Genomic DNA, 24582 nt, shown 5'->3' with positions numbered 1-24582 from the left:
TTTTATGAAATTTTGAAAATCTTGATACTAGAACTTTTTGTAAGTTTCAATTTTAAGCGGAAGTTAAGCGTAATCTTAATGCCAAATATGTCTTCGTTCATTATCAATTTTCTTGACACTTATTGTATTGCACTTTTTTATATGAAATGTTGTTGATTTTTAGGCAAAGGTCTTTATAAGGCTTAGATTCAAAAATTGTGTCACTTCCTTTTTTTTATGCGAGTGTCACTTCCTATTTTGAAGAGCCTCTTAAGCAAATTCAAAATATTGAGAATATACCAAATACCAATTGAGATTTGCGCCAAGTGGTTATCTTCTCTCCTCCACAAATGCTTACACTCTCATTAATTAAGGTAGTTTACTTTATCTAAAACTCTGATAGATAAATTTGAAGACATTTTAAATTTTACTCCAAATTTTCAAAAAATAAATTAAATTTTAAGTTAGTTATTATGATCATTTTATCATAATTTTTTATTCTAATTTAAAATTTTTAATTAAATGCTTCAAAAGTTTTAATTTTGTTATTAATAGTGAGTTTCAATTAACTTAATAGATAAAGTCTCTTCTCATTCAATAAGAGATATGGGGTTTGCATCTCGCCTACATCCAATACCTATTGAGGTTTTGGCCTCGTGAAAAATGTAATTATTTTAGAACATATGATTTTTTTTTTTTTTCCCTTGACCGGGTTACAAAATATTGTGTACACCTTGAACCCCAATGGCAGATTTTTTTACATTTACGTGCTAACATTTTTAGAAAAATAAATTCTACACTACAACAAGCAGTAGGTCACTTATGACTACAATTTTCTTACATATGCTAGTAATTAACATCACATTGAAGAATGAATCCATTTTATTCTAGCAATTTTAATTCATTTTTCACTTATACACTCCAATACTCCATCATGTCACATGAAACAATATATATTTCAAATCCAATGTCAATCAATCTATATTATGTAACTTCTGTCGCATCATAACCCATGTTTATATTTTTCTAATTTCATTTCTTTGTCACTTTGGTCAAGGAGTAACAGATTCACTACTTATTACTGCAATTATATTCATAATTAGATGCTTAGGGAAGGAATTTATATCTTAGATGATTGCAACATAATGTCCCAAGATTTATTGTCTACGAAGAATGGTTAAAAAAAGATGACTCTGAAAAGGCACAATAATACATGTACATCATTTTATTTTTAGTCATGTGGCAGCATACATAATGATAACAGCAACAGATTTCTTACTAAGAATTATTATCAATGCCTCAGCGCTTAGCCATATAACGAATGCCTTCATTATATGTAGCACAGCATAGATGACTCCTTATATCTTTGTTTTAATAATCCACAGTGCCTAAACTGTACAGTTCATGACAAGTAGTACACAGTTATGAGATACCAATGGCGCTGATACAGACACATTTGTTATCCCTACGTATGAGTTACTCCATACTTCAGTGCAGTTGCAGGAAGCTCCTTCCAAGTTTTTACCAGGAAGTGCCCTAGCTATGTCCGGTATTTTTGCAGTTACAAATGTATCATCAGGGCTCAGATTGAAAAGTGCAAGATATACTTCTCCTAGAAAGCAAGAAAGAATAATAATCATTAGAAAAGGTAAAGAATAGAGTTATGCACCTTTTTTTCATTTTTTTTTTTTTTTTAAATTAAAAATGTGAAGAATTAATAGAATTTTGCAGTTATTTCTTTTTGGAAATAATCTTTGCACTTGGGCAATGCAGAGCTAAGAGGCTCTACTGATTAGAGTTCTTTGTTGGTTGAGGAATCGTACCATTTCTTCCAGTTGCAATCCAAGAACGAGTTCCACTATTCGCAGGAGTAATATAAGGAAACTGTACAAACAAGTAAGTAGTATATTATGTCGCTATTTAGACAAAGCTTATTTTTCCTAAGAGACTACAGAAGATTATAGGGATACACATGCCTCCATGTTGTTTGAGCTAAAGGAATTTATCTCCAAAATGGTAGGATTTGTTAAAAGGTGGTATGTCTGCACGTCAAGGTTTCTCGCATCTCCTCCATACATAAGAGGAGATTTAGCCATAGACCACAATGTCACCTGTGAAAATAAGAAAGATAAGGTCAAAATAGAGTGCTTAGTTATTTCAAGGGTTACATATATAGAGTACTAACTTCATTGTTTTGATATAGATACCTGAGTTCTTAGCTCTTCTGGATTAAGATTAGTGTATCTGTGTGGACCTTCATTTGAAGCTATAATATTTGGGGGAAAAAATTGAAGTTAATTGTGGGTTTTTATATGTCTAGGCTAGGCACAACTTTAAAATTAAACAAATGTAAGAATTTATATTCTCGGACTTTTGAAATTTCTGATTAACCATCCAATGCTCTGTCATAGATGTATAACATGTTTTAAGTAAAGAAGTAGGTTGGAGAACTTGTTTCTGAAGCCATGCCACTTGGTCTATAGACAGACATACTTATGTTTGGAAAATACTAAAAGCACAAACTATTTTATAAATTTTTTTACAAACTGTTGATATGGTGACTAGTTAATAATAATTTAAAAAATAATGTTAATAGCGAGCACATAGAGAATCATAAAAATTTTCTACATCAATAATTAGCATTACTATTAAACTCCACACAAAAAAAAAAATTTCCAAATTCTTCATTAGATGTATGAAGGAAAGGTAACAAGAAAATTCTTATAACCTGGATCGGTAAGCCATCCTATTGGTAGCATATCCAAGTCAGGCCATGACTTGCCATTCAAGCCATTAGCTCCTATCAAATTAGCTGCAGCAAAGTCCCTAATAAAAAAATAAAATAAATTCATATTGCATATAGATCAAAGAAGCAGTAAATGGGAAATAAATAATGATTATAAAGGGAGACTTATTAAACTCCAAAATCTTGAACAGAAAAAGATCAACAGTTTTTTCACCTTGAAACATCAAAATGAGATGCAACATCGCCCCATGAATCCCAATCATCCCCAGTTATCCTGTACATGTTCGCCAGTCCACTCACATCCTTGGCCATTGCTGGGGTCGCACCGGTTCCAGGAGATAGTGAATATACTATGGGATGTTGCTTCAGAACCTGATCAAGCAAATTTAGGCAACACCATGTAAAATAGTTCCACCATGCAAAATATTGTAGAGAGAGAGAGAGCGAGGGTATGCATCATACGTCTGAAACAACGCTTATTTCATTCATATCCAAGTCGACGCCACCAAAAACACAGTCATGTTTCACTACAAGGAAAACAAAAGCAATCAATGTCAAACTTAGAAAGTGGAAAATAGATTGAGCTGCCAATCAGGTGACTTTTCCAATTGAATTTGTTGTATTAGGTATAAGGTCGTTACGGTCGTACTAGCTAGTAGCTACATGCACAAATCAAAATTTCCAAAAAAATGGTCAAATTAATTACCCAAATCAACACCCCACTCTGCATACTGTGTATGGAGTGACTTCAAGAAGGCTTTTCCTGCTCCCAACGTGGTATTTACACTCATGAAACCATGTTGCATCCATGAACATGTCCTTTCCTTAATCCCTATATCTTGTGCGCTCCACTTTCGCCCAGACTCTTCATAGGCCTGTCCCTGATATAAAAACAGAAGCTTAAGCAATCTTCACACCTTTTTTGCTAGTTCCATACTTGCATTACATATTCCTATAACGTTAAATTTGCGTGTGCTTCTTTGTTCATTCATAAAGTAACTATAATAATTAAATGAAGCATGCTCTGAGAATACCGTGGTTATGTCCAAGATAGGGGTGTTTGCATTCACTGCTTGTGTACTTATTCCTCTCATAATATGAATCCCAAACTTCAAACCCATGTCGTGCACTTTCTTGGCTACTTCAGTGAACCCTTTTCCACCTCTAGAGGAAGGCCACCTATCTGGGTCAGGGACCATCCTCCCCCATTCGTCAATTACATCAAATCCTAGAGAGTCAGGGTTGGCACCTTCCACCTTCCTCCGATACCATAGAAAATCTACCACAACATACTACAACGCAGAGATAAAAAGGGGGGAAAAAACACATTACTAATAAGTTTCATTAGTTAATCAATATGTCAATCTTAATACCGTGAAAATGGATTATAGACATCCACCAATACAAATCTGATTTTTTTCCCCTCATTTTAAACTTCGAGTATTTTACTCCTAAAGGAATATTAATTTGGCTTGTTTTGATTGATGGAATATATAGTCAAAAATAAAAAGTGGGAAAGAGGATTTTGCATCCATAGTCTTCCTACCTCATATCCACTCGAGAGTAAACTCTCGGATATGATTTGAGCATTTTGCAAGAACTCTACTTCAGAAATAGTCCAGCTAAATGAGTCATAGGAGTTCCAACCTCTAGGTGGGGAGCTCGCCTGATCCGGTACCACGTCATCTAGATTTTTGGATGAAACCCTGAAAAATGACACCCTTTATACACATAAATCTCTTCATAAAACCAGTAAACCATATCACACAACCTTGACACAATCTAAATGGATAGTTCAACAAAGACCGGAAAAAAAAAAAAAAAAAAAAAACCCTGATGAATCATAAAAATACTACTCATGAATTCCTTTCAGCATACTTTATTTGCTTTCTAATCTTGGACAAAGTGAGCGAGCTTGTTCCGAAAATTTTATGACTAAGACTTTTGTGGAGTTTGAGTTGATTATTATTGTAAGTGCACAATTGCACCTGGTCCCAAGAACAGTTATGGGCTCAGGCCTAATGAGCCTTAAACAATATGAAGTTGTAGAGTGTGGGCTTGAAACCCAGGTTAGAAGTGTGTGAGGATTAAATGACAAACTAAAGATTGCAAGTACTTGGAAACAACAAGGAATATTGTAAATCAGCTTCCTTTGATGTAAGCCGAGAGTTGTTCTTATATTATATCTTTCTCTTTGTTTCTTTTTCCTTTTAGGTTACAAAAAGTCCGTCCTCCCTTTTGTGTTCTAGGTTGCCCCTTAAATACTCCTCTCTTTGATACTTTGTACACGTGTTGTCACATCTCCCCCTTAACCTAGATATTTCTTTTCTCAGTGCCTTTGAATAGTAACCAGAAGTTTCCCTTCCACTGTTCAGGTGTCACTTCCCCATTAATGCGGCCAGGGTAGTAGGTGCAGGGTCTTTAATGTGGATGTGGCAGCCTTTATCCTTGACATTTCTCCAACACCGGTGCTTCTGGGGCATTCTAGGGTTCACCCCTTTTAACCATTGGCCTTAACCGTGTCATCCCCTAATCTTTACTATGAAATCCCGAGTTCTTCGGTGTCTATCCGAGGGTAAGTTCACCCTCGGCTGGATCCTCGGACCCTCGGCGTATGAGCCGACCCATAGTACTAACAAATTCTAAACCCAGGAGCAGGTCGGCCTTCCTTAACACGGCCCAAAAGGCCCACATTCCCATCAGGATCTTTTTACCCCCCACAATTATAAAGTTGAAAGAAAATATTAAACTCTACTTTTATAGTTTATGCACTAATCTTCATTGATATCATGAAATTTGTACAAAGAAACTAATTTTGCGTAGGAAAACATATTAAGAGCTAAAGGGAACAACATTTGGTTAATTCGGTCTCAATTTAATATGCAAGGAAATTCATTCTCCAAAATGTTAAGCAAAGAAGATCTAAATTAATTGTGCATACATAGAGAAGAATTTAGCAAATCACAAAGAGAGCCCCGCCAAAACCCTGACCTAATCTTATATGAGTAATGCTACAGACACAAACTATTTTACAACATTTTTACAAATTGTTGATGTGTCAAATTTTTACTAGTTTTAATATGGGTCCATCACTAACATCACTTTTTACTTATAATAACTATTTGAAAAATATTAAAGCCACATCATCAGTTTGTATAAATGTTGTAAAATAGTTTGTGTCTATAGTATTATTTGATCCTATATTATTATTGTTGTTGTAGAGTTTGTTTAGACCCCTTGAACCACAATTGAATTAACCTAGTTAACAAGCCAAGTTATTACTTAGTCCAAATTCCAGATCTAGGTTAACACAATCATATAATCATATCAACGTAAAATGCGAAATATAAAAACACAAAGATATGATGACCCAGGAAAATCAAACCGGTAAAAAACTTGGGGAGGATTTAACCTAGCTATCCTCAAAGTAAACCTGAATCCACTATGAAAGAATCGAAGTGTACAATAGCGACTTAGACCACTAACATCCTATTGCTACCCACCAGTAGAACTTATTGACACAACCACATGCAAGCTTCGAGACCACGGACTCCTTCTTTCTTAGATTCTGTAGCAAGTACAAGCACCCCCGCTTGTGTATCTTTAAGCTCTTATGGCAGCAACTGAACGATCATCAAGCCCTCAAAAAAATCTCCTTCTTGATAATCCCAAGCTTGTGTGAAGGCAAGCACCTCTCAGATCTCACAAGAGATTCACACAAACAGAAATATGAGCAACCTCAAAAATGTGACTAGGGTTTGCCATTTATACCTACGGTAAAACATAAAACCTTATACGTCATATGGACTTAGGGCTGAGTTGGAAAATCTGCAGAAAAAACAATCTGCACGACTTTCGATCGATCGAGTCTGATTCTTGATCGACCAAGTCAGGCAGAAATGCACAATAACTTCTGCAGTTAACTCGATTCCAACTTTACATAAATCACATACTTTGAGCAAGTCCAGAACACAACTAGACACCCGTTTTGATCATGGTTTGCCAACAATACATATTAGAGTTCTAATACATTAATTTCTAAGTACTAAGAACCTAACAGTTGTTGTTACCACTTGAAATGTCCTAAAAATGGTTAACTTATCAAGAATTTTTTAACTCAACTAATTAACATTTTTGGCGTTTTCAACGAAAACATCCAAAATTCAAATCTCCCTCTCCAACTGGCGAACTAATAAAAAAATACTCAAGTCATCAATATTATAGAAAAAATATTTAAATTAAATTTATCTGTGTAATTAATATATGAAAAAATTATTAATTAGTTCAAACAATTATAAAATCGGACGTTACTTTTATATACAAAGGTTTGCAATTGATAATTATTAGTAGATGCAAAGACAGAACTAGGGGAGGGTCCAAGGAGGATCATGACCCCCTAGATTTTTAGATTTTCCAATAAAACGTTTTCAAAAAAAAAATTCCAATAAAATAGGTATAAAACCATGAATTAAATAAAGAAATTTACTCACTGGCCCCCTTCAATTTCAGGATTTGAGCACTACTCTCTTTCTCTCTCCTTTCTTTTTAATTAAACGCTCTCTCTGTGCTTGCTATTATATTATTGGTTACTTACTGCTGTATAGTACTTCAAAATCAGATCTGGGGCTAAAAGCCTAATATGAATAAATGCCTTGTTTTACTGTTTCTTTTCATAACTTTAATTATATATAATAGTTTTTAATATATTATAATTTGTGAGTATCCGTTATATAAGAATATAGTTTCTCAAAAAAAAAAGTTATATAAGAATATACAAAAACAATATATCCTTTTAAAAAAAAAACACAAGAATATTTAATATATAATTGTGTAGTTATATTGCCTTATGTTCTTAGGAAAATGTTAAAAATATTGTAGTTTTCACTTCCAAAATATTTATAATTAAACTGATCTAGTTAATAATGAATTCAATTAGTGAAATTTAATAAATTAATATTATAAATTAGTTCTCTGTAATTTTTAACACATCATTTTAGATGTTGGGTTATTAATTACATAATATTATGACTTAATTTTATATGAAAGATGGTATCTAAACAAAACTCATTATATTGAAAAATAAAAACACAACTTGAATCAAGAATGTCTCTATAATTTTAGTTTAGTTACCTCTCACAAATTATAAAAAAAACTTCGCGATCACGCGCATACATATATATATATATATATATATATATATATATATAAATTTGAGTTTCATATAATTTTATTTTAGTCCTAGAGGTAGCCCCCACCCCGAAGTAAAGATTTTTAGGTCTGTCCTTGATTAAATGTGAATGCAATGCAATGCAAATTATGCAATATTGAGAAAAATATAATAGAATAGAGGTAGAAGAAGCACCTTGCTGGATTTAGAAGAATGAAAAGAAAGGAGAGAGAGGCAAAGACATTAACAATGATCTTCATAATGCTGGATGGTGTTTACTTTTTAATTTTCAGCTACCAATTGCAGAGGAGCGAGAGTGGTATATATATTACTTAAATACTTCAACTTCTGCTTGAATAAGGAAAATAAGGAAATTTTTTTATGAATAAGGATAATTATAAAGAAAAAGAGCAAAGAGAGGACCCAATTCATCTCAATCTTACAGGGAAAATAACCATAGAAGGAAGAGAAGAAATGGAAGGTCCATCTCATACAAAAGGCAGCCCAACGGGCCAAATTGTGAGAAAGGAAATTAATATCCCTATAAAAAATTGAGAGTAAGGACATTACTAAGAGAGATGCTATGTCCACAATATTTTTACAATAAATCACAGATGGTTAGTTATTATTGGTTCAAATTTGAATCTAATACTAAGATTACTTTTTTACCCAATAATAACAACCGAAACAACCTGTTACTCAGGATTTGTTGTGAAAATATTGTGAACATATCATTTCTCAATTGCTAATATGAAAACATCATAATTTTGACGTAGTGTTACCACCATTAATGTCACACATTTGATAATAATATGATTCATTAAAACTTCTATTTGAAACTGATTTTTTCTTATCTATCATTTTTATCTATTAAAAAATTAAATGAATAAAAAAATCTAAAATAGGCAATGCTACTAGTACTACAAGTTTTATATGCGTTCTGTTTGTTTCAATAAAAAATTTTATGTAAAATAATTTTCCATGTTTTCCAATATTTTGTAGCATTAAAAAAAATGAGTCAAAGGAAAATTATCTTTGGTCAACAAAAAAAGTATGGCTTATTTTTAGAGATTATTTTCTATTAAATTTTTTTGGAAAACAACTCTATTTCACAACAAGCTAAATAAGAAAAGTTAGTAAATTGTTTTCAACTCATTTAAGGTTACTAACAAATATAGGAAAATGATATAGTTTTATAGAAAATTACTTTTTGAAAAATGACTCATTTTCTAGAAAAAAAATTATCACCAAAACAAACAGATCGGAACATTAAATTTATAAAATGATATGTCATCAATTATAAAGCAATAATTCAAATATTCATTGTGGGTTCCAATTAGCTCAACTGGTAAAATCTCTAATGATTGAATAAGAGATCTGGAGTTCTATCCTTGCTTATATCAAAAATTAACCGATGTCTTGATCTGATAATAAAGAACAATTATTAGAAACGAACGTCATATGTTAAAACTTTACTTCTCAAAAAAAAAATCAAATTATAAGGTGGTTGAAACCCACTAATCACATTCATTGTCATATCAATTTGTAAGTTTTATATAGTAACGTTTGTAGTACCTTTAGCATTTTTCAAAATAATATTAAATATGAAATTTGATCATTATGATAGATATTAATGAGCATTTATTATGATTGTATTTTATACGGGGAAAATTCTTAGGTACTCCCGGAGTATAGTGAAATGGTGCTTCTTCCTCTCACATTCATGGTGGACCTCACCATGAATTCAATGAGCCGACCCCACCATGAATGTGAAAGGAGGGAGTACCATTCTCCGTGCTCTGGGAGTACCTAAAAATTACTCTTTATACGGAACTATTAAACATATAATTAATGTAATTATTAATAAGTATTGTAGGGGTATTGGGCCCAGTAATTTATGAAGGATGGCCCAACGAAGTCTTTTGGGCTGGAAACCCAAATCCGAAGACATCAAAATGATCGTGGAGTGTCTAAATGTCCAAATACGTCCGAGGAGTAGATTTGTCCTCGGATTGTTAAGCCGAGGACATAGGAAGAGAAGTTTAGTGTCCCCGGGTTATATTATAAAGAAACCTACGACTATGGGAATACACAGTACACGTGGAGGACAATAGAAAGAGCGGTGGAATGTCTAAAGTAAAGCTGCTACCACCGCCCATACATTAAAAGCTCTGTAATTGATACGTTGACTGTATAGATGGAAGGATGGGACCTAAGCATGGAGCTTGGAACTTGGTCCCTAATCCCAGCGGGCTTTAGGGAAGAATGGATGGGACAAGTATCCGGAATCAGGATTGCAACCACAAAGTGGAAGATGATGAAGAGAAGGAAAGGAGTATAAATAGAAGGGAAGACATACGAGAAAAAGGGGAGGCTTTTTCAGGAAGAAAAAGAGCCAATAGTAGATGATAATCAATATTTGTATCCAAACTCAAGGAAATACTATTATAAACTATCCTCGGATTTCGTCCGAGGAGGAATTCTCAGTCTAACTTTTGCAAACAACTCTTTAATTTGTTCCATTGGGCCTAAAGCCCGTCCTTTCCCCGATTGTCTAAACCATCCTTGAAATCTAGATTACAAACCCATCCTCTACAAATTTATTGTAAAGAAAGGTCTTTCAAGCCCATCTCCCTCCAGTCATAGTTTGGGAATTTGAATTGTGTCCTTACAATTGGCGTCGTCTGTGGGAATTTAGTCTTTAAGGAAGTTTAGGACATCATGGTAGGATCAGGACCACAACGCAGCGTGGAGTCCGTGGGCTCCCAGCGTGAGGATCACTCCTTGCATCCTGATCACGGAGAGAACCGAGAAGGAAGTGTACATACTACACACACCATCAGAAGTGCAAGTCATTCGCAAGGAGGAAGCAGAGTTCCTTATGAAAGAAATGCCAGGGCCATGCAGAAGGAGATTGATGGCCTAAAGAGGAGATTGCGTCACGAAAGGCGAAGGGGAACTCCTCCGGTCTCTAACCCCTCTTCGGAAGGATCCGAGGATGACAGTTACGGGCAGAGATCCAGAACTCCCCCAGGTGAATATTTCTCTTCCGAAGAAGACAATCTGCATGGGAGGCATGGCAGAGACTACCCCTCTAGGGGCTTGGGAAATGACGCAATGGGAAGAGCGTTACACCAAATCTCCAAGTCACCCTTCACGCGCAGATTGGAGGAAGGGAGGTTACCTCGGCGCTTCACACAACCGGCCTTCACTATTTACAATGGTCGGACGGATCCTGTGGAGCACGTAAGCCATTTCAGCCAGAGAATGGCAGTGCATTCCAGGAATGAAACTTTGTTATGCAAGATCTTTCCTTCTAGACTGGGGCCCGTGGCCATGAGATGGTTTGACAGCTTAAGGGCAAGCTCCATTGATTCTTTCAAAGGGCAAGCTCCATTGATTCTTTCAAAGAGCTTACTAGAGCATTTGGTTCTCGCTTTATCACGTGCAGTAGAGTTCCTCGTCCATTGGATTCTTTATTATCCATGGCTATGAGGGAAGGGGAAATCCTGAAAACGTATTCGGACAGGTATTGGGAAATGTTCAACGAGATTGACGGAGACTTTGATGATGTAGCAATAAGGACCTTCAAGGTCGGCCTACCAACGGAGCATGACTTGAGGAAGTCCTTAACGAAGAAACCTGTCAGAAGCGTACGTCGACTGATGGATCGCATCGACGAGTACAAAAAGGTTGAGGAAGATCAGCAGCAGAGAAAAGGCAAGGTGAAGGTTATCCCACAAGAAAGGAGGGATTTCAGGTCGGACAGATACAACAACAGTAGGCCTGCACGGGATTTTTCAAGGCAGACTGGTCACATACCCCCACAAGTGGTCAACACCGTCTTCAGGGAGCCGGTGCAACAGCTATTGGAGAAAATAAGGCATGAGCCTTTTTTCAAATGGCCAAATAAAATGGCAGGGGACCCTTTGAGACGCAACCAAAATCTCCATTGCCATTATCACCAGGAGAGGGGTCATACCACCGAGGATTGTCGCACTTTGTGGAATCATTTGGAACAATTGGTTAAGGAGGAAGGCGGGGCAGTTCTGTACCAACCTAATGGACGAGGAAACCAATCGGGAGTAGCAAACCACGACGGCCCTTCGTCGAGACCTCCTCTAGGTACTATCAATGTCATTTTTGCAGCACACGGAAGGACGGCTCGGCTCCTTTCGGGGTAATGTCGATAGCTCGAACATTGGCCGAAGAGTCACGGGATCGCCGAAGAGGATTAAGGCAAGCATCCTACAGTCCTAAGTTTCTGCGAAGAGGACAAGGTGGGGACCATCCAGCCTCATGATGATGCCTTAGTGGTAACCCTCGGGAATAGGGAACTATGATGTAAAAGAGGGTAATGGTTGATCAAGGCAGTGGCGCAGATATCATGTACCCTGACCTATTTAGAGGCTTGAATTTAAGATTTGAAGATCTTATGGCATATGACTCACCCTTGATAAGCTTCGAAGGAAGAGCTGTCGTTCCGAAGGGACAAATTAGACTGCCTGTGCAATCAGGTCCGGAGGTGGTAGACGTAGATTTCATCGTGGTCGATGCTTATTCTCCCTATACGGCTATTATAGCGAGACCTTGGCTGCATGCGTTAGGGCCTGTTTCCTCAACCTTGCATGTCAAAGTCAAATTTCATTCTGGAGACCAGGTGGTGGAGTTACTTGGGAGTCAATCTGTGGCTCGACAGTGTGTCACGGCTACAATTCTGCATCGACCAGAACCAGACTCCTCGGCCTCGGCTAACGGAGAAGCATAGCAATCAAAGTCTCTTGCCGCAGCCAAGGTAGATGAAGTGGTATGTGAAGAATTAGAGAAAATTCTCATAGACAATGACCCTGAGAAGTTCTTTCAGGTTGGAGTTCAATTGCCACAGGAAGAGAAGATAGAGCTGATTTTATTTTTAAGGAAAAATATGGATGTATTTGCTTGGAATGCGTATGAGGCCCCTGGGGTTGATCCGAGCTTCATATGTCATCATTTAAAGGTCAATCCAACTGTAGTACCGAGGAGGCAACCACCTCGGAGGTCCTCCAAAGAACATTCCGAAGCTGTAAAAGAGGAAGTGCTCAAACTCAAGAAGGCAGGTGCTATCAAAGAAGTGTTTTATCCTGAATGGTTAGCCCATACGGTGGTGGTGAAAAAGAAGAATGGGAAATGCAGAGTTTGTGTAGACTTCACAGATTTAAACAAAGCTTGCCCGAAGGACTCATTCCCAATGCCTCGGATTGATCAATTGGTTGACGCTACTGTTGGACATCCTCGGATGAGTTTTCTTGATGCTTTCCAAGGTTATCACCAGATACCTTTAGCCGTTGAGGACCAGGAGAAGACTGCATTCGTCACTCCTACGGGAAATTATCATTATAAGGTAATGCCCTTTGGTTTGAAAAACACAGGGGCTACCTACCAAAGGATGATGACGAGAATGTTTGAGGCACAGCTAGGAAAAACTATTGAGGTATACGTGGACGATATGGTGGTAAAGAGTAAAGAAGTTTCTGCACATCTGGAAGATCTGAGCAACACTTTTCAGAAGCTAAGAGAGTATAAATTGCGGCTCAATGCCTCTAAATGCTCTTTTGGTGTGGGATCGGGCAAGTTTCTAGGATATATGGTGACTCACCGGGGAATTGAAGTGAATCCTGCTCAGGTTAAGGCAATAAACAGCTTACACCCACCTCGGAATCCCAAAGAAGTGCAGAGGCTAACAGGTATGACTGCTGCTCTCAACCGATTTATATCTTGGTCCGCGGATAGATGCAGACCTTTTTTTCAATTATTGAATAAATTGAAGGGTTTTGAATGGACCGAGGAGTGCGCGGTGGCTTTCCAACAGCTTAAAGAATATCTCTCGCGACCGCCAGTTATGTCTCGACCAGAAGTTGATGAAATTATGTTTGCATATATTGCAGTGGCTAACCATGCAGTTAGTTTGGTTCTTATCCGAGATGACAATAATATCCAGAGACTGGTTTATTATGTAAGCAAATATCTGCATGAGGCCGAGCTAAGTTATTTGCCACTGGAGAAAGCTATCTTGGCAGTGGTACATGCTACACGAAGACTTCCCCATTACTTCCAGTCTCATACGGTTGTTGTTCTTACACAACTCCCTCTTAAATCGATTCTGCGAAGTGCAGATTATATGGGAAGAATTGCCAAATGGGGAACTGTCCTAGGAGCTTTCGATATCAAATATATGCCTCGCACCTCTATAAAGGGACAGGTCATCGCGGACCTTGTGGCGGAATTTGTTGAGCCTTCGTTAGAAGACTATCAAGAAGGCATGGGTAAAAAGTCAGTAGGCATGATTTCGTGCGAAGGGCCTCCATTATGGAAAGTCCATGTTGATGGAGCAGCAAATCAGAGGGGATCTGGTATAGGACTAGTTTTGATATCCCCAGAGGGAATTACTTTTGAGAAATCTTTGAGATTAGGATTCTCGGCCACCAACAACGAAGCGAGTATGAGGTCGTCCTCGCGAGGATGAACATGGTTCATAAAATGGGAGGAAAGACGGTGCAAATGTTCTCAGATTCACTGTTGGTGGTAGGCCAAGTAGAAGGGAAGCTAGAAGCAAGGGATTCCAGAATGCGAGAATACCTAACCCAGGTCAGGTATATGCAATCCAAATTTGAGTCTTTTTTACTATTACATGTATCCAGATGTGGCAATACCCATGCCGACTCATTAGTCACGCTCGCAACGTCCTCAGCACAAAGTCTACCATGAGTTGTCCTTGTTGAAGATCTGTTGAAACCCACTGGGACGGATGGTAACTCCACTCAAATTCTTCAAATTAGGACAGGACCAAGTTGGATGGATCAAATAGTAACATTTCTCAGAAATGACATCCTGCCTGGAGAAAAAGCTGAAGCAGATAAAGTTCGCAGGAAAGCCACTCGTTTCTGGCTATCTGAGGACCAGAAATTGTACAAACGTTCCTTTTCGGGACCATATTTGTTATGTATGCACCCCGAGGCAACGGAGCTACTTTTGGAAGAGTTACACGAAGGGATTTGCGGAAGTCACACAGGGGGAAGGTCTTTAGCTCACAGAGCCCTTACTCAGGGCTATTGGTGGCCAAATATGCAGAGGGAGGCGCAAAATTATGCAAAGAAGTGTGACCAATGTCAAAGATTCGCTCCAAATATACATCAACCAGGGGGAGTCCTGAATCCTCTATCTAGCCCTTGGCCTTTTGCTCAATGGGGCTTGGACATTGTTGGACCCTTCCCCAAAGCAACAGGAAACAGACGGTGGCTCCTCGTGGGAACAGATTATTTCACCAAATGGGTTGAAGCCGAGCCATTATTAAATATCAGAAACATGGAAGCAAAAAAGTTTGTATGGAAGAATATCGTTACCAGGTTCGGCATCCCTCATACTCTCATTTTAAATAATGGTTTACAATTTGATAGCAAAGCCTTTCGGAAATACTGCTGTGATCTGGGCATCACGAATAGATATTCCACTCCGGCTTATCCCCAAAAAAATGGGCAAGCCGAGGCTGTCAACAAAGTAAAAGTGAGCGGACTCAAAAAGAGGTTGGGTGACGCCAAGGGGAGGTGGGTGGAAGAACTGCCACATGTCTTGTGGACGTATCGAACTACACCACGAAGATCCACAGGTGAAACACCATTCGCCATGACTTATGGAGCCGAGGCAGTAATACCCTTAGAAACTGGGTTCCCAACCCTGAAGAAAAGCTCCTTCATTCCAGATAGCAATGATGATCTATTAATGAGAAACTTAGACTTAGTTGAGGAACGACGAGAAAACGCTATGGTTCAACTAGCTTATTATCAACATAAGCTCAAGCAGGGGTATGATTCTCATGTGAAACTTCGACCTCTTGGACCTGGTGACTTAGTATTAAGGAAAGTTTTGGGCACGACGAAGAATCCTGCGTGGGGAAAATTGGGACCCAACTGGGAAGGACCTTATCGTATTACTTCGGTCGCAGGAATAGGGGCCTACAATCTGGAAGATTTGGACGAACGTGTTGTACAACGTCCCTGGAATGTAAATAATCTACGAAGGTACTATTACTAAATAAAAGGCACTTCGGCCGTTTTTTGTTGTAAACTACATTACGTTCATTATCTTCGTTCGTCTAAATTGATATTCTTTACTAAGTATTAAACAGAACCTAAGTTACGTCTGGTCCTCGGATCATCTACTTTGGGAAAATTAACATTTCAATTTGTTCATCTAAGTATCAAGCTGAAGCTTGGTATGCCTGGATCCTCGGACCACATTCCTCGTCTAAATTGATATTCTTTACTAAGTGTTAAACAGAACCTCAGTTACGTCTGGTCCTCGGATCATCTACTTTGGAAAAATTAACATTTCAATTTGTCCGTCTAAGTATCAAGCTGAAACTTGGTATGTCTGGATCCTCGGACCACATACCTCGTCTAAATTGATATTCTTTACTAAGTGTTAAACAGAACCTAAGTTACATCTGGTCCTCGGATCATCTACTTTGGGAAAATTAACATTTCAATTTGTTCGTCTAAGTATCGGCGAAGCTTGGTATGCCCGGATCCTCGGACCACATACCTCGTCTAAATTGATATTCTTTACTAAGTGTTAAACAGAACCTAAGTTACGTCTGGTCCTCGGATCATCTACTTTGGGAAAATTAACATTTCAATTTGTTCATCTAAGTATCAAGCTGAAGCTTGGTATGCCTGGATCCTCGGACCACATACCTCGTCTAAATTGATATTCTTTACTAAGTGTTAAACAGAACCTCAGTTACGTCTGGTCCTCGGATCATCTACTTTGGGAAAATTAACATTTCAATTTGTTCGTCTAAGTATCAAGCTGAAGCTTGGTATGTCTGGATCCTCGGATCACATACCTCGTCTAAATTGATATTCTTTACCAAGTGTTAAACAAAACCTTAGTTAGGCCTGGTCCTCAGATCATTTACTTGGGAAGAATTAACATTTCTTTTCTTTTTGTCAAAACATCAAATCTTTGTCAAAAGACCATATGCCTTATTTTTACATAGTTCAACTAGAGATCCAAAATGAAGAATCAATTACTTAAATGCATCACTTAATGCAGTTCCCGGAATAATTAAACCTTCCTGGAGTATCAATTTCAATTCAGGTTATTGCTATTAACTTTAGTAAAGAGCAGAAAGATTGTACTTTTGGAATAATATGATCAAAACAAAGCAAAAAAGTAAGAATCATCTAAACAAGGAAAACAACATTCGTGCTTATATTAGATTCCAATAGTACTTTTGCAATTACACTTAGAAATTACACTTAGAAATAAAATAAAATAAAAATAAAAAAGAGAAAGGCAACAAGCAAAACACTATGGAGAAGCAGTCATTGTTTCAGTTTAATCTTCAGAGGGCCTTTGGGGTCTTGAGGAGATGGAAGCTGAACCGAGGACTCAACGGCAATTCCTTTGCCTTTGGGATCATCTATCAAAGTTATTGGATTAGCTTGATCACCCAACTCATCCTTTGAAGATTCCTGAAGGTCACTTGAGGGCTGTACGTCTTCAAGTGCCTTTTCTTGTGCTGGATCAACTTGTTTAAGAGCATCTTCAGGAAGAGTTAAGTCTTCAGCCAAATCACCTCCCTTATCCTCAGATGATCCCTGGGCAGCTTCTTGGGCAACTTCAGGAATGGTAGAAGCTCGAATTGCAGGAGGATAGTAGACACTCTCTGCTTTCCAAAGAGTGGAAGAGGCATCAACCCCAGCTTGGGAAAGTGCCTCATTCCACACTTGGAGGCAGTAATGCCTACATACCTCGGGAACCTGAGCTTTGAAAGTTTCGGTGACCTCCTTCACACCTATATCATAACCGTCTTGTTCAGCTTGGTCCCTTGAGATCTCGGCCTCTTCTTTTGCTTTCTCAGCATTTTTCTTCTCCTCAAAGGCTTCCTCTTTGCCCTTGATGGCCTTCTCTTTGGCCATCTCAGACTCGTTCAGATCTTTCTTGAGATCCTCAATGAGCCTTCGTGCTGCTGAAAGGTTATCGTCGGCTTGACGGAGCATTAGGCGCTGATCCTCGGCCTGTTTAGTCGTTGTTTTCAGATCAGCCTCTAAGCCTGCCTTATCACTCTCTGCCTTAGCCAACTTTGTTGAGACCTCCTGCAGTTTCTTCTTGTGAAGGTCCGAGATCTTTTGGGCGGTTTCACGCCTGGATTCCTCGGCCCTCAGAGATTTGTAGGAGCTGATGGCAATCTCTTCTGCCCTATGGGCAAATTGAACGGCCTACGAACGAAACATATAAAACTTAGACATATATATATATATGTAATAAAAATAATAACCAAGGTTTTAGAGAAAAAAAACTCACCATTGCAAGCTCCTTCTTCAAAGTCATAAAAACGGTGTGGTCTCTTTTCTTTCTAAGCTCAACCATGTCCTCGGGGAGTAACGGCGCTCCAATGCATACGCGACGCATGCGAGCCTGTCCCTTCATCGGAGTTTTTGATGGACGCGTCCACGGTGATGGCCTCGTCGTCCATGGACATGTCGGGAAGCCATATAGGGGCGCGCACGGCCACCTGTTGTTCGGTTCTTCTTTCCGACCTAGTCTGCATGGTGCGGGCCTGCTTTCCACCCTTTTCCACCTCGGGCTCCTTGGAAAGAGAGCCCTTTCCTGCCTCCACCACTTCCTTCCCTTTTGGCTCATCCCTTTTTCTTTTAAGATCAGCTATGTTGGTGCGTTGAGTTTGGGAGGATGGGGGAGGAGGAGGAAGCCTAGTTTCAGGGCCTTTGTCAGCACCCTTTTCTTGAGTCCGAGGGCGCACCTCTTTAGGAGGTTCTTGGACTCTAGGGCCCTTGTCAGCGCCCTCGAGGACATCCTTTAGGCTGGGCTTAATCTTACGTTGAATGCCCATATTGTCAGGTTCTTGAGTAGTAGCCTTTGAGATTTGTGTAGAGGTGCCGAGGATGGGAGTTGAATCTTCAGGAGAGTAGGGTTGATTAAAAACCTCAAACTCGTCCTCGGAATCTGATACCTCAACTATTTCTTCTTCTTCTTCCTTTACGGTAGGGTGGGAAGACGCAGCTTCACCAGAGATTGATTGTGTGGAGAAAGGGACGGCAGGAATCCAACTGGAACGAATTGTGGTGGTTGGATTGGTTGGGTGACCAAAGTGCCTTGAGGAATGGTAGTCCCCTCCGGTAGCAAGAAACCTTCAACGGCAACGCTAATCCGAGGAAGGCGAGGATCGTGGGCTTTGATCACGCACTTCGGCGCCTGAAAAGCTTTGGATATCGGAGTGTAGCCGAGGATCAGATGAGCCGCTCGGAGTTGGCCGTCAGTATGCACGAAAACCTCAGCTTGTAGGATCCTATCCAACCGTCCGAAATCAACAAGATTAGGATGATGATCTGCGGCGTGTGGATCTGTAGAGTTATCCAAGTAAAAGAGGGTAAGAATAAGTAAAAAGACAAAGGATAATAGTATGTAAAAGAAACTTCACCTAGAGTCCCTTCCCTTGTCGGACAGGGGAGGCCGTCGTGCCAATTTCCTGATACGATCAAGAAGTCGTTTTTTAGGCCCTTATTTGATTCAGGCAGACATTGAATTAACCTAACTTCTGGGTATCTAGATTTTAGGTAATATTCGTCTTTTTTGCTTAGGTAGTGGAGGTTATAAACCCAGTTCACGTCGTGGTGAGTGAGCCCTAGGTTCATCTTCTCATTTAGGGCATCTATGGAACCTAGGATCCTAAAGACATTTGGGGCGCACTGGGTGGGAGCTAATCTAAAAGCCCTAAGATAATCCCTAGTCACGGTTCCCATGGGGATTTTCATTCCCCCTTCGATGAACGCAATCATCGGGATTACAACTTCCCCCGTTTTTCTTTTTGTATAATATTCTTCCTCGTTACAGTACCTAATAGATACATCCGAGGGGATTTTGTACTTAACCTTAAACTGGTCTATTTTTTCGTTTGAATCCACCAGGGACGCAAATCTACCCATCTTTGAAAAAAGGGGGTGTGAAGAAAACTAACAAAGAACTACGCCAAGGATGAAAAATACAGAGAAAAAGAGAAGATGGGAAGGAAAAGAAACAAAAGAAACAAAAAGCTGATAAGGAGGGAAAAGAGTATTGAAGAACTTACTTTCAAAAAAGAAGAAAGCACGGTCACCTCGGACAGGGTACTTGATAGAAAGAGAAAGTATGGGGAGATGGAGAGTGTGGCAGGTACGTTATGAGGTTACTGTAGTGTGAAGAATTTTGAAGAAAATTAGTATTTATATATCAAAAGGTGTTTTGAAGCGGGCGAATTCCCGCCTCAACACAGGAATCGCTCTCGACCGTTGGATATGTGTCACATCATTGAAACGTGGGAGACATAGAGGCGCCAATAATTAATTCGGGGGCGTTTCGCATACCGAAGCATCGGGAACACGCGACGGGTAATTCAGAAGTTATTTTCGTCAACAATATTGCCAAGATTCTGCAGGGTAAAAAGGTCTTTTAAAGTCGAGATCCTATTTTCCTCCTGAGGTGAAAAAATAAAGAATCTCGAGGGGCTATTGTAGGGGTATTGGGCCCAGTAATTTATGAAGGATGGCCCAACGAAGTCTTTTGGGTTGGAAACCCAAATCCGAAGACATCAAAATGATCGTGGAGTATCTAAATGTCCAAATACGTCCGAGGAGTAGATTTGTCCTCGGATTGTTAAGCTGAGGACATAGGAAGAGAAGTTTAGTGTCCCTGGGTTATATTATAAAGAAACCTACGACTATGGGAATACACAGTACACGTGGAGGACAATAGAAAGAGCGGTGGAATGTCTAAAGTAAAGCTGCTACCACCGCCCATACATTAAAAGCTCTGTAATTGATACGCTGACTGTATAGATGGAAGGATGGGACCTGAGCATAGAGCTTGGAACTTGGTCCCTAATCCCAGCGGGCTTTAGGGAAGAATGGATGGGACAAGTATCCGGAATCAGGATTGCAACCATAAAGTGGAAGATGATGAAGAGAAGGAAAGGAGTATAAATAGAAGGGAAGACATACGAGAAAAAGGGGAGGCTTTTTCAGGAAGAAAAAGAGCCAATAGTAGATGATAATCAATATTTGTATCCAAACTCAAGGAAATACTATTATAAACTATCCTCGGATTTCGTCCGAGGAGGAATTCTCAGTCTGACTTTTGCAAACAACTCTTTAATTTGTTCCATTGGGCCTAAAGCCCGTCCTTTCCCTGATTGTCTAAACCATCCTTGAAATCTAGATTACAAACCCATCCTCTACAAATTTATTGTAAAGAAAGGTCTTTCAAGCTCATCTCCCTCCAGTCATAGTTTGGGAATTTGAATTGTGTCCTTACAAGTATTTATTATAGTTGTGTTTAATTTGTATATGGAACCATTTATTCTATTATTTAAAGAGAATATTATTTATTAATGATTCTAATATTCTTTATTAATTAAAACCTTTTTAAATGTTATTCCATATTTAAATCATCTATTAATTAAAATCTTAGTAAATCGTATACAATTATAATAAATATTTAATGCCTTAGTGTTGGCGTGTGAGTGTAGTCTCTTATCTCATCTCCCTTCCCCTATATGTGTGTGTGTCTTTCTCAAAAAAAAAATAATAATAAATGCTTAATAATATATTATATAACTCCATCAATCACAACCATAAATGTCTCTTTTTTTGGCCTAGTGGTTGCGTCAAGTGGTATCTTTTTTCCACCACAAATCCTTATATTCTCAGTAAGTAAAATAGTTCATTTGTAAAAATATTGTGGACATATCATTTCTCTTAGATAAAACTCTATTATATAAATTTCAAGAAATTTAAAATTCTACTCCTATTAGAATTTTATTACCAAAAGTTTTAAATTTTATTTTGATTATTTTGATCTTCTTATTATAATTTTGTATTCTAATTATAAAAAAATTGAACAAATTTGTGTCACACATATTGCTTTTATAAATACAACAACAAACAAAGTTTTTGTCCCAAAATATTGAGATCAACTATGAATCATTACCAAATTAGTTAATTGACCACGTATATTATTTTCCTGCATTCTATTTCTACCCCTATCTAATTAAAGTCATGCTCTATACTACTTCCTTAATTTTTTTTTTTTTTTTTTTTTTTGAGAAGGTACTACTTCCTTAATTGATATGTCCTTCTTCATTACTTCTGCTAATGTGATTTTTTGTTTTTCCTCTACATTTTTTTTGGTTCTCTCAACCATTGCTTTTATAAATATTTTTATTATTTTCTGTAAACATTTTTTTTTTGAGAGGCCTCTTTTATTCTTTCATTTTTTTTTTTTTTTTATTGAATTGTTCTCATCAACTCACTTTGTTTTAATAGAGGACTCTTTTAAGCTTTTTTTTTTTTTAATTGAATTGTTCTATCAATGTAACGGTTTTAGTTTTTGAAAACATCCCTTTTCTATTATATATATTTCATACTTTTAGCCTCCTTTTTAGCTTATTATTCAGAAATCCGAAACCTTTAGCTAAAATACATATTTCAATTATAAATCCCAAACGAAACTCTAGCTTTAAGCCTATAACTAATATTTATATTCCAATTATTGTTTACAAAAGAATCAGTCCACATATTTCATTTGATTTGAAACATAGTAAAAAGGTACCAAATACAGTCCATAATTTTTTTTTTATATGGGTGAATAATAATATATTTAGATATTCCATTTAGTGGGTGATGGTTAGCTCAACTAGTAAAGTCTGTTATGGTTGAATAAGAAATTGGGAATTCGATTCTTATCTACACTAAAAACCTATTAATGTTTTTATCATCAGGAGCGACTACCTTAGGTTAAAACACTCTAAAAAATAAAAATTAAAAAAGATATTCCATTTAACTCCGAACATAGATATAGTACAAGAGTTTAGAGGACACCACCTTTATAAGTTTCACTTCTTTCATCTATTAGGGAAGTCAAAAAAAAAAAGGACCAAAAATGGTTAAGGGAGCTATCACTGCATCAAATGGAGAGGTGTTTTTTATTTTTTATTTTTTGAGAAAAATCATCTAGATATTATTAAGAAGCTAGTAAATCAACAGCAACAAAGTTATCTATATAAGATGGAACAAACTCCATCCAAACTAAAACTAAAAAAGACCGTCTTGCTCTCTGGGTTAAAAAATGAGCAACAGCATTACCTTGCCTCACAAGATGAGAGAGAGAATAACTCCACATGGAAGTTGTCTCTAAGTAAATGACCAAAAGAAGATGAAAACATATCTCCACCCCTTATAGAGCCTTGACAACAATCTCAAAGTCACCTTCAAAACATGAGTGATTAAGACCTATCTCCTTCACAAACTACACAACTCGTATTGCAGCTAACATATCCAGAATCTCAACTGATGAAGGTTTTTTAATTTTTTCCCGATAGAGCCGCCATAACCTCACTTGATGAGTTCCGAACCACAACCCCAATCCCAGCTTCGTCTCACTCTTCAAACCCAAGTAAATGACCAAAAGGGGATTTAAGTCTTAATTCTCCACCAGGTAATACAATTGATTTACAAAGCAGTAATAAATATTTAAATTAAAAATTAGAGATCAATTATAAAGTTGCAAAAAAAGTCATCAATGTATTGTTGAAAAAATTCTTGCATATGCTCATACTAGGCTAATAAGCTTTATGAGCCCTCCCTACAAAATTTGTGATTGATGTTCAAAGAAATTCAAGTAGATTTTTATCTTATTTTGATTCTACCCCATTGCCCAGACACCACAAGAAGTGCTAGAACCACTAGGTTATCCCTCTAAACCCTAGTGGTTGATCTTTAAATATATCCAAGTTACACACCTGTCTATTACATGTCTTCATAATTCGGAAATGGCATCAATAGTAACATGTTAAATTGTTAACGTTCCTATATTACTACTACAATTTTCTTGGTCTCTTTAGACAATATGCCATGGATTCCTTTTAATCAAACGAACCATTTCTTGGCTTCTTGCAATTCCATGAATACCTTTATAGCCTCCTCAGGCTCGTTCTAATCAAATCCACCATGCAGAACCTTTTTTCCTTCCCAATATTGACTCTCAAATAAAGCAATTGCCTTTCAAGCCAAAGGAGCAATTATTTCCACAGCTCTTCGATGACTTGGAATCTGCAAAAGGATTGGGTCTTTCATTTTACACTTTCGTACCATTTGCTGATGATAATCACAGTTGATTGCACGGCTATACTAGGCAATGTATATACTATCAGAATAACATGATGTGGCGGCCAAAAACCTTTCTAATGCTTAAGTTAGAAAATAAAGGATGATGGAGCTTTGGTAACAGATGTGCCTTGGATAAGAATCCTACGATTGGCATTTTATTGTTTCATTTTCCTGTACTCCTTGAGTTGACTGAGCTGTAGAGTAGCAACACTGTTATAGCTTTAACCCTTCCTACCCTGTACAGGCGCATTCCACTATGTATGGTTCTGCCGATCTGCCCTCTATACCATATTCACCAATAAAGCTACAAGAACTAACAACGAATGTGAACTTGTAAAGAAATCGAAGCACCACAATCACCAACAAATAATCCCCTGTCAAACCTCCTCTAAGATTCAAGTCCTTATTTCTGAACACGTTGCTTTTTGTAAAACTTGGACCAGCACAATCTGGAGATGACGAATATGGAGGAAAAATGCAAGAAAGCTCAA

The 24582-nt window shown here is 37.8% G+C and overlaps 1 protein-coding gene across 1 annotated transcript; it reads right to left on the bottom strand.

Annotated features, from left to right (window-relative positions):
* Positions 1 to 1937: 1937 nt before the first annotated feature.
* Positions 1938 to 8152, bottom strand: LOC142626842 (alpha-galactosidase mel1-like). The gene is made up of 9 exons (XM_075800550.1): positions 8088 to 8152; positions 4272 to 4431; positions 3760 to 4017; positions 3432 to 3606; positions 3188 to 3252; positions 2940 to 3097; positions 2708 to 2805; positions 2187 to 2245; positions 1938 to 2090 (listed from the first exon to the last, which is right to left on the bottom strand). The coding sequence occupies exons 1-9, from the start codon at positions 8150 to 8152 to the stop codon at positions 1938 to 1940; spliced, it is 1191 nt and encodes a 396-aa protein (XP_075656665.1).
* Between the last annotated feature and the right edge of the window lie 16430 nt (positions 8153 to 24582).

The sequence above is a fragment of the Castanea sativa genome, chromosome 3 (assembly GCF_040712315.1).
Source record: "Castanea sativa cultivar Marrone di Chiusa Pesio chromosome 3, ASM4071231v1".
In the NCBI taxonomy this organism is placed as follows: Eukaryota; Viridiplantae; Streptophyta; class Magnoliopsida; order Fagales; family Fagaceae; genus Castanea; species Castanea sativa.
The sequence above is the reverse complement of the archived record's forward strand: the minus strand, read 5'-3'. Positions and strand labels throughout refer to the sequence as shown.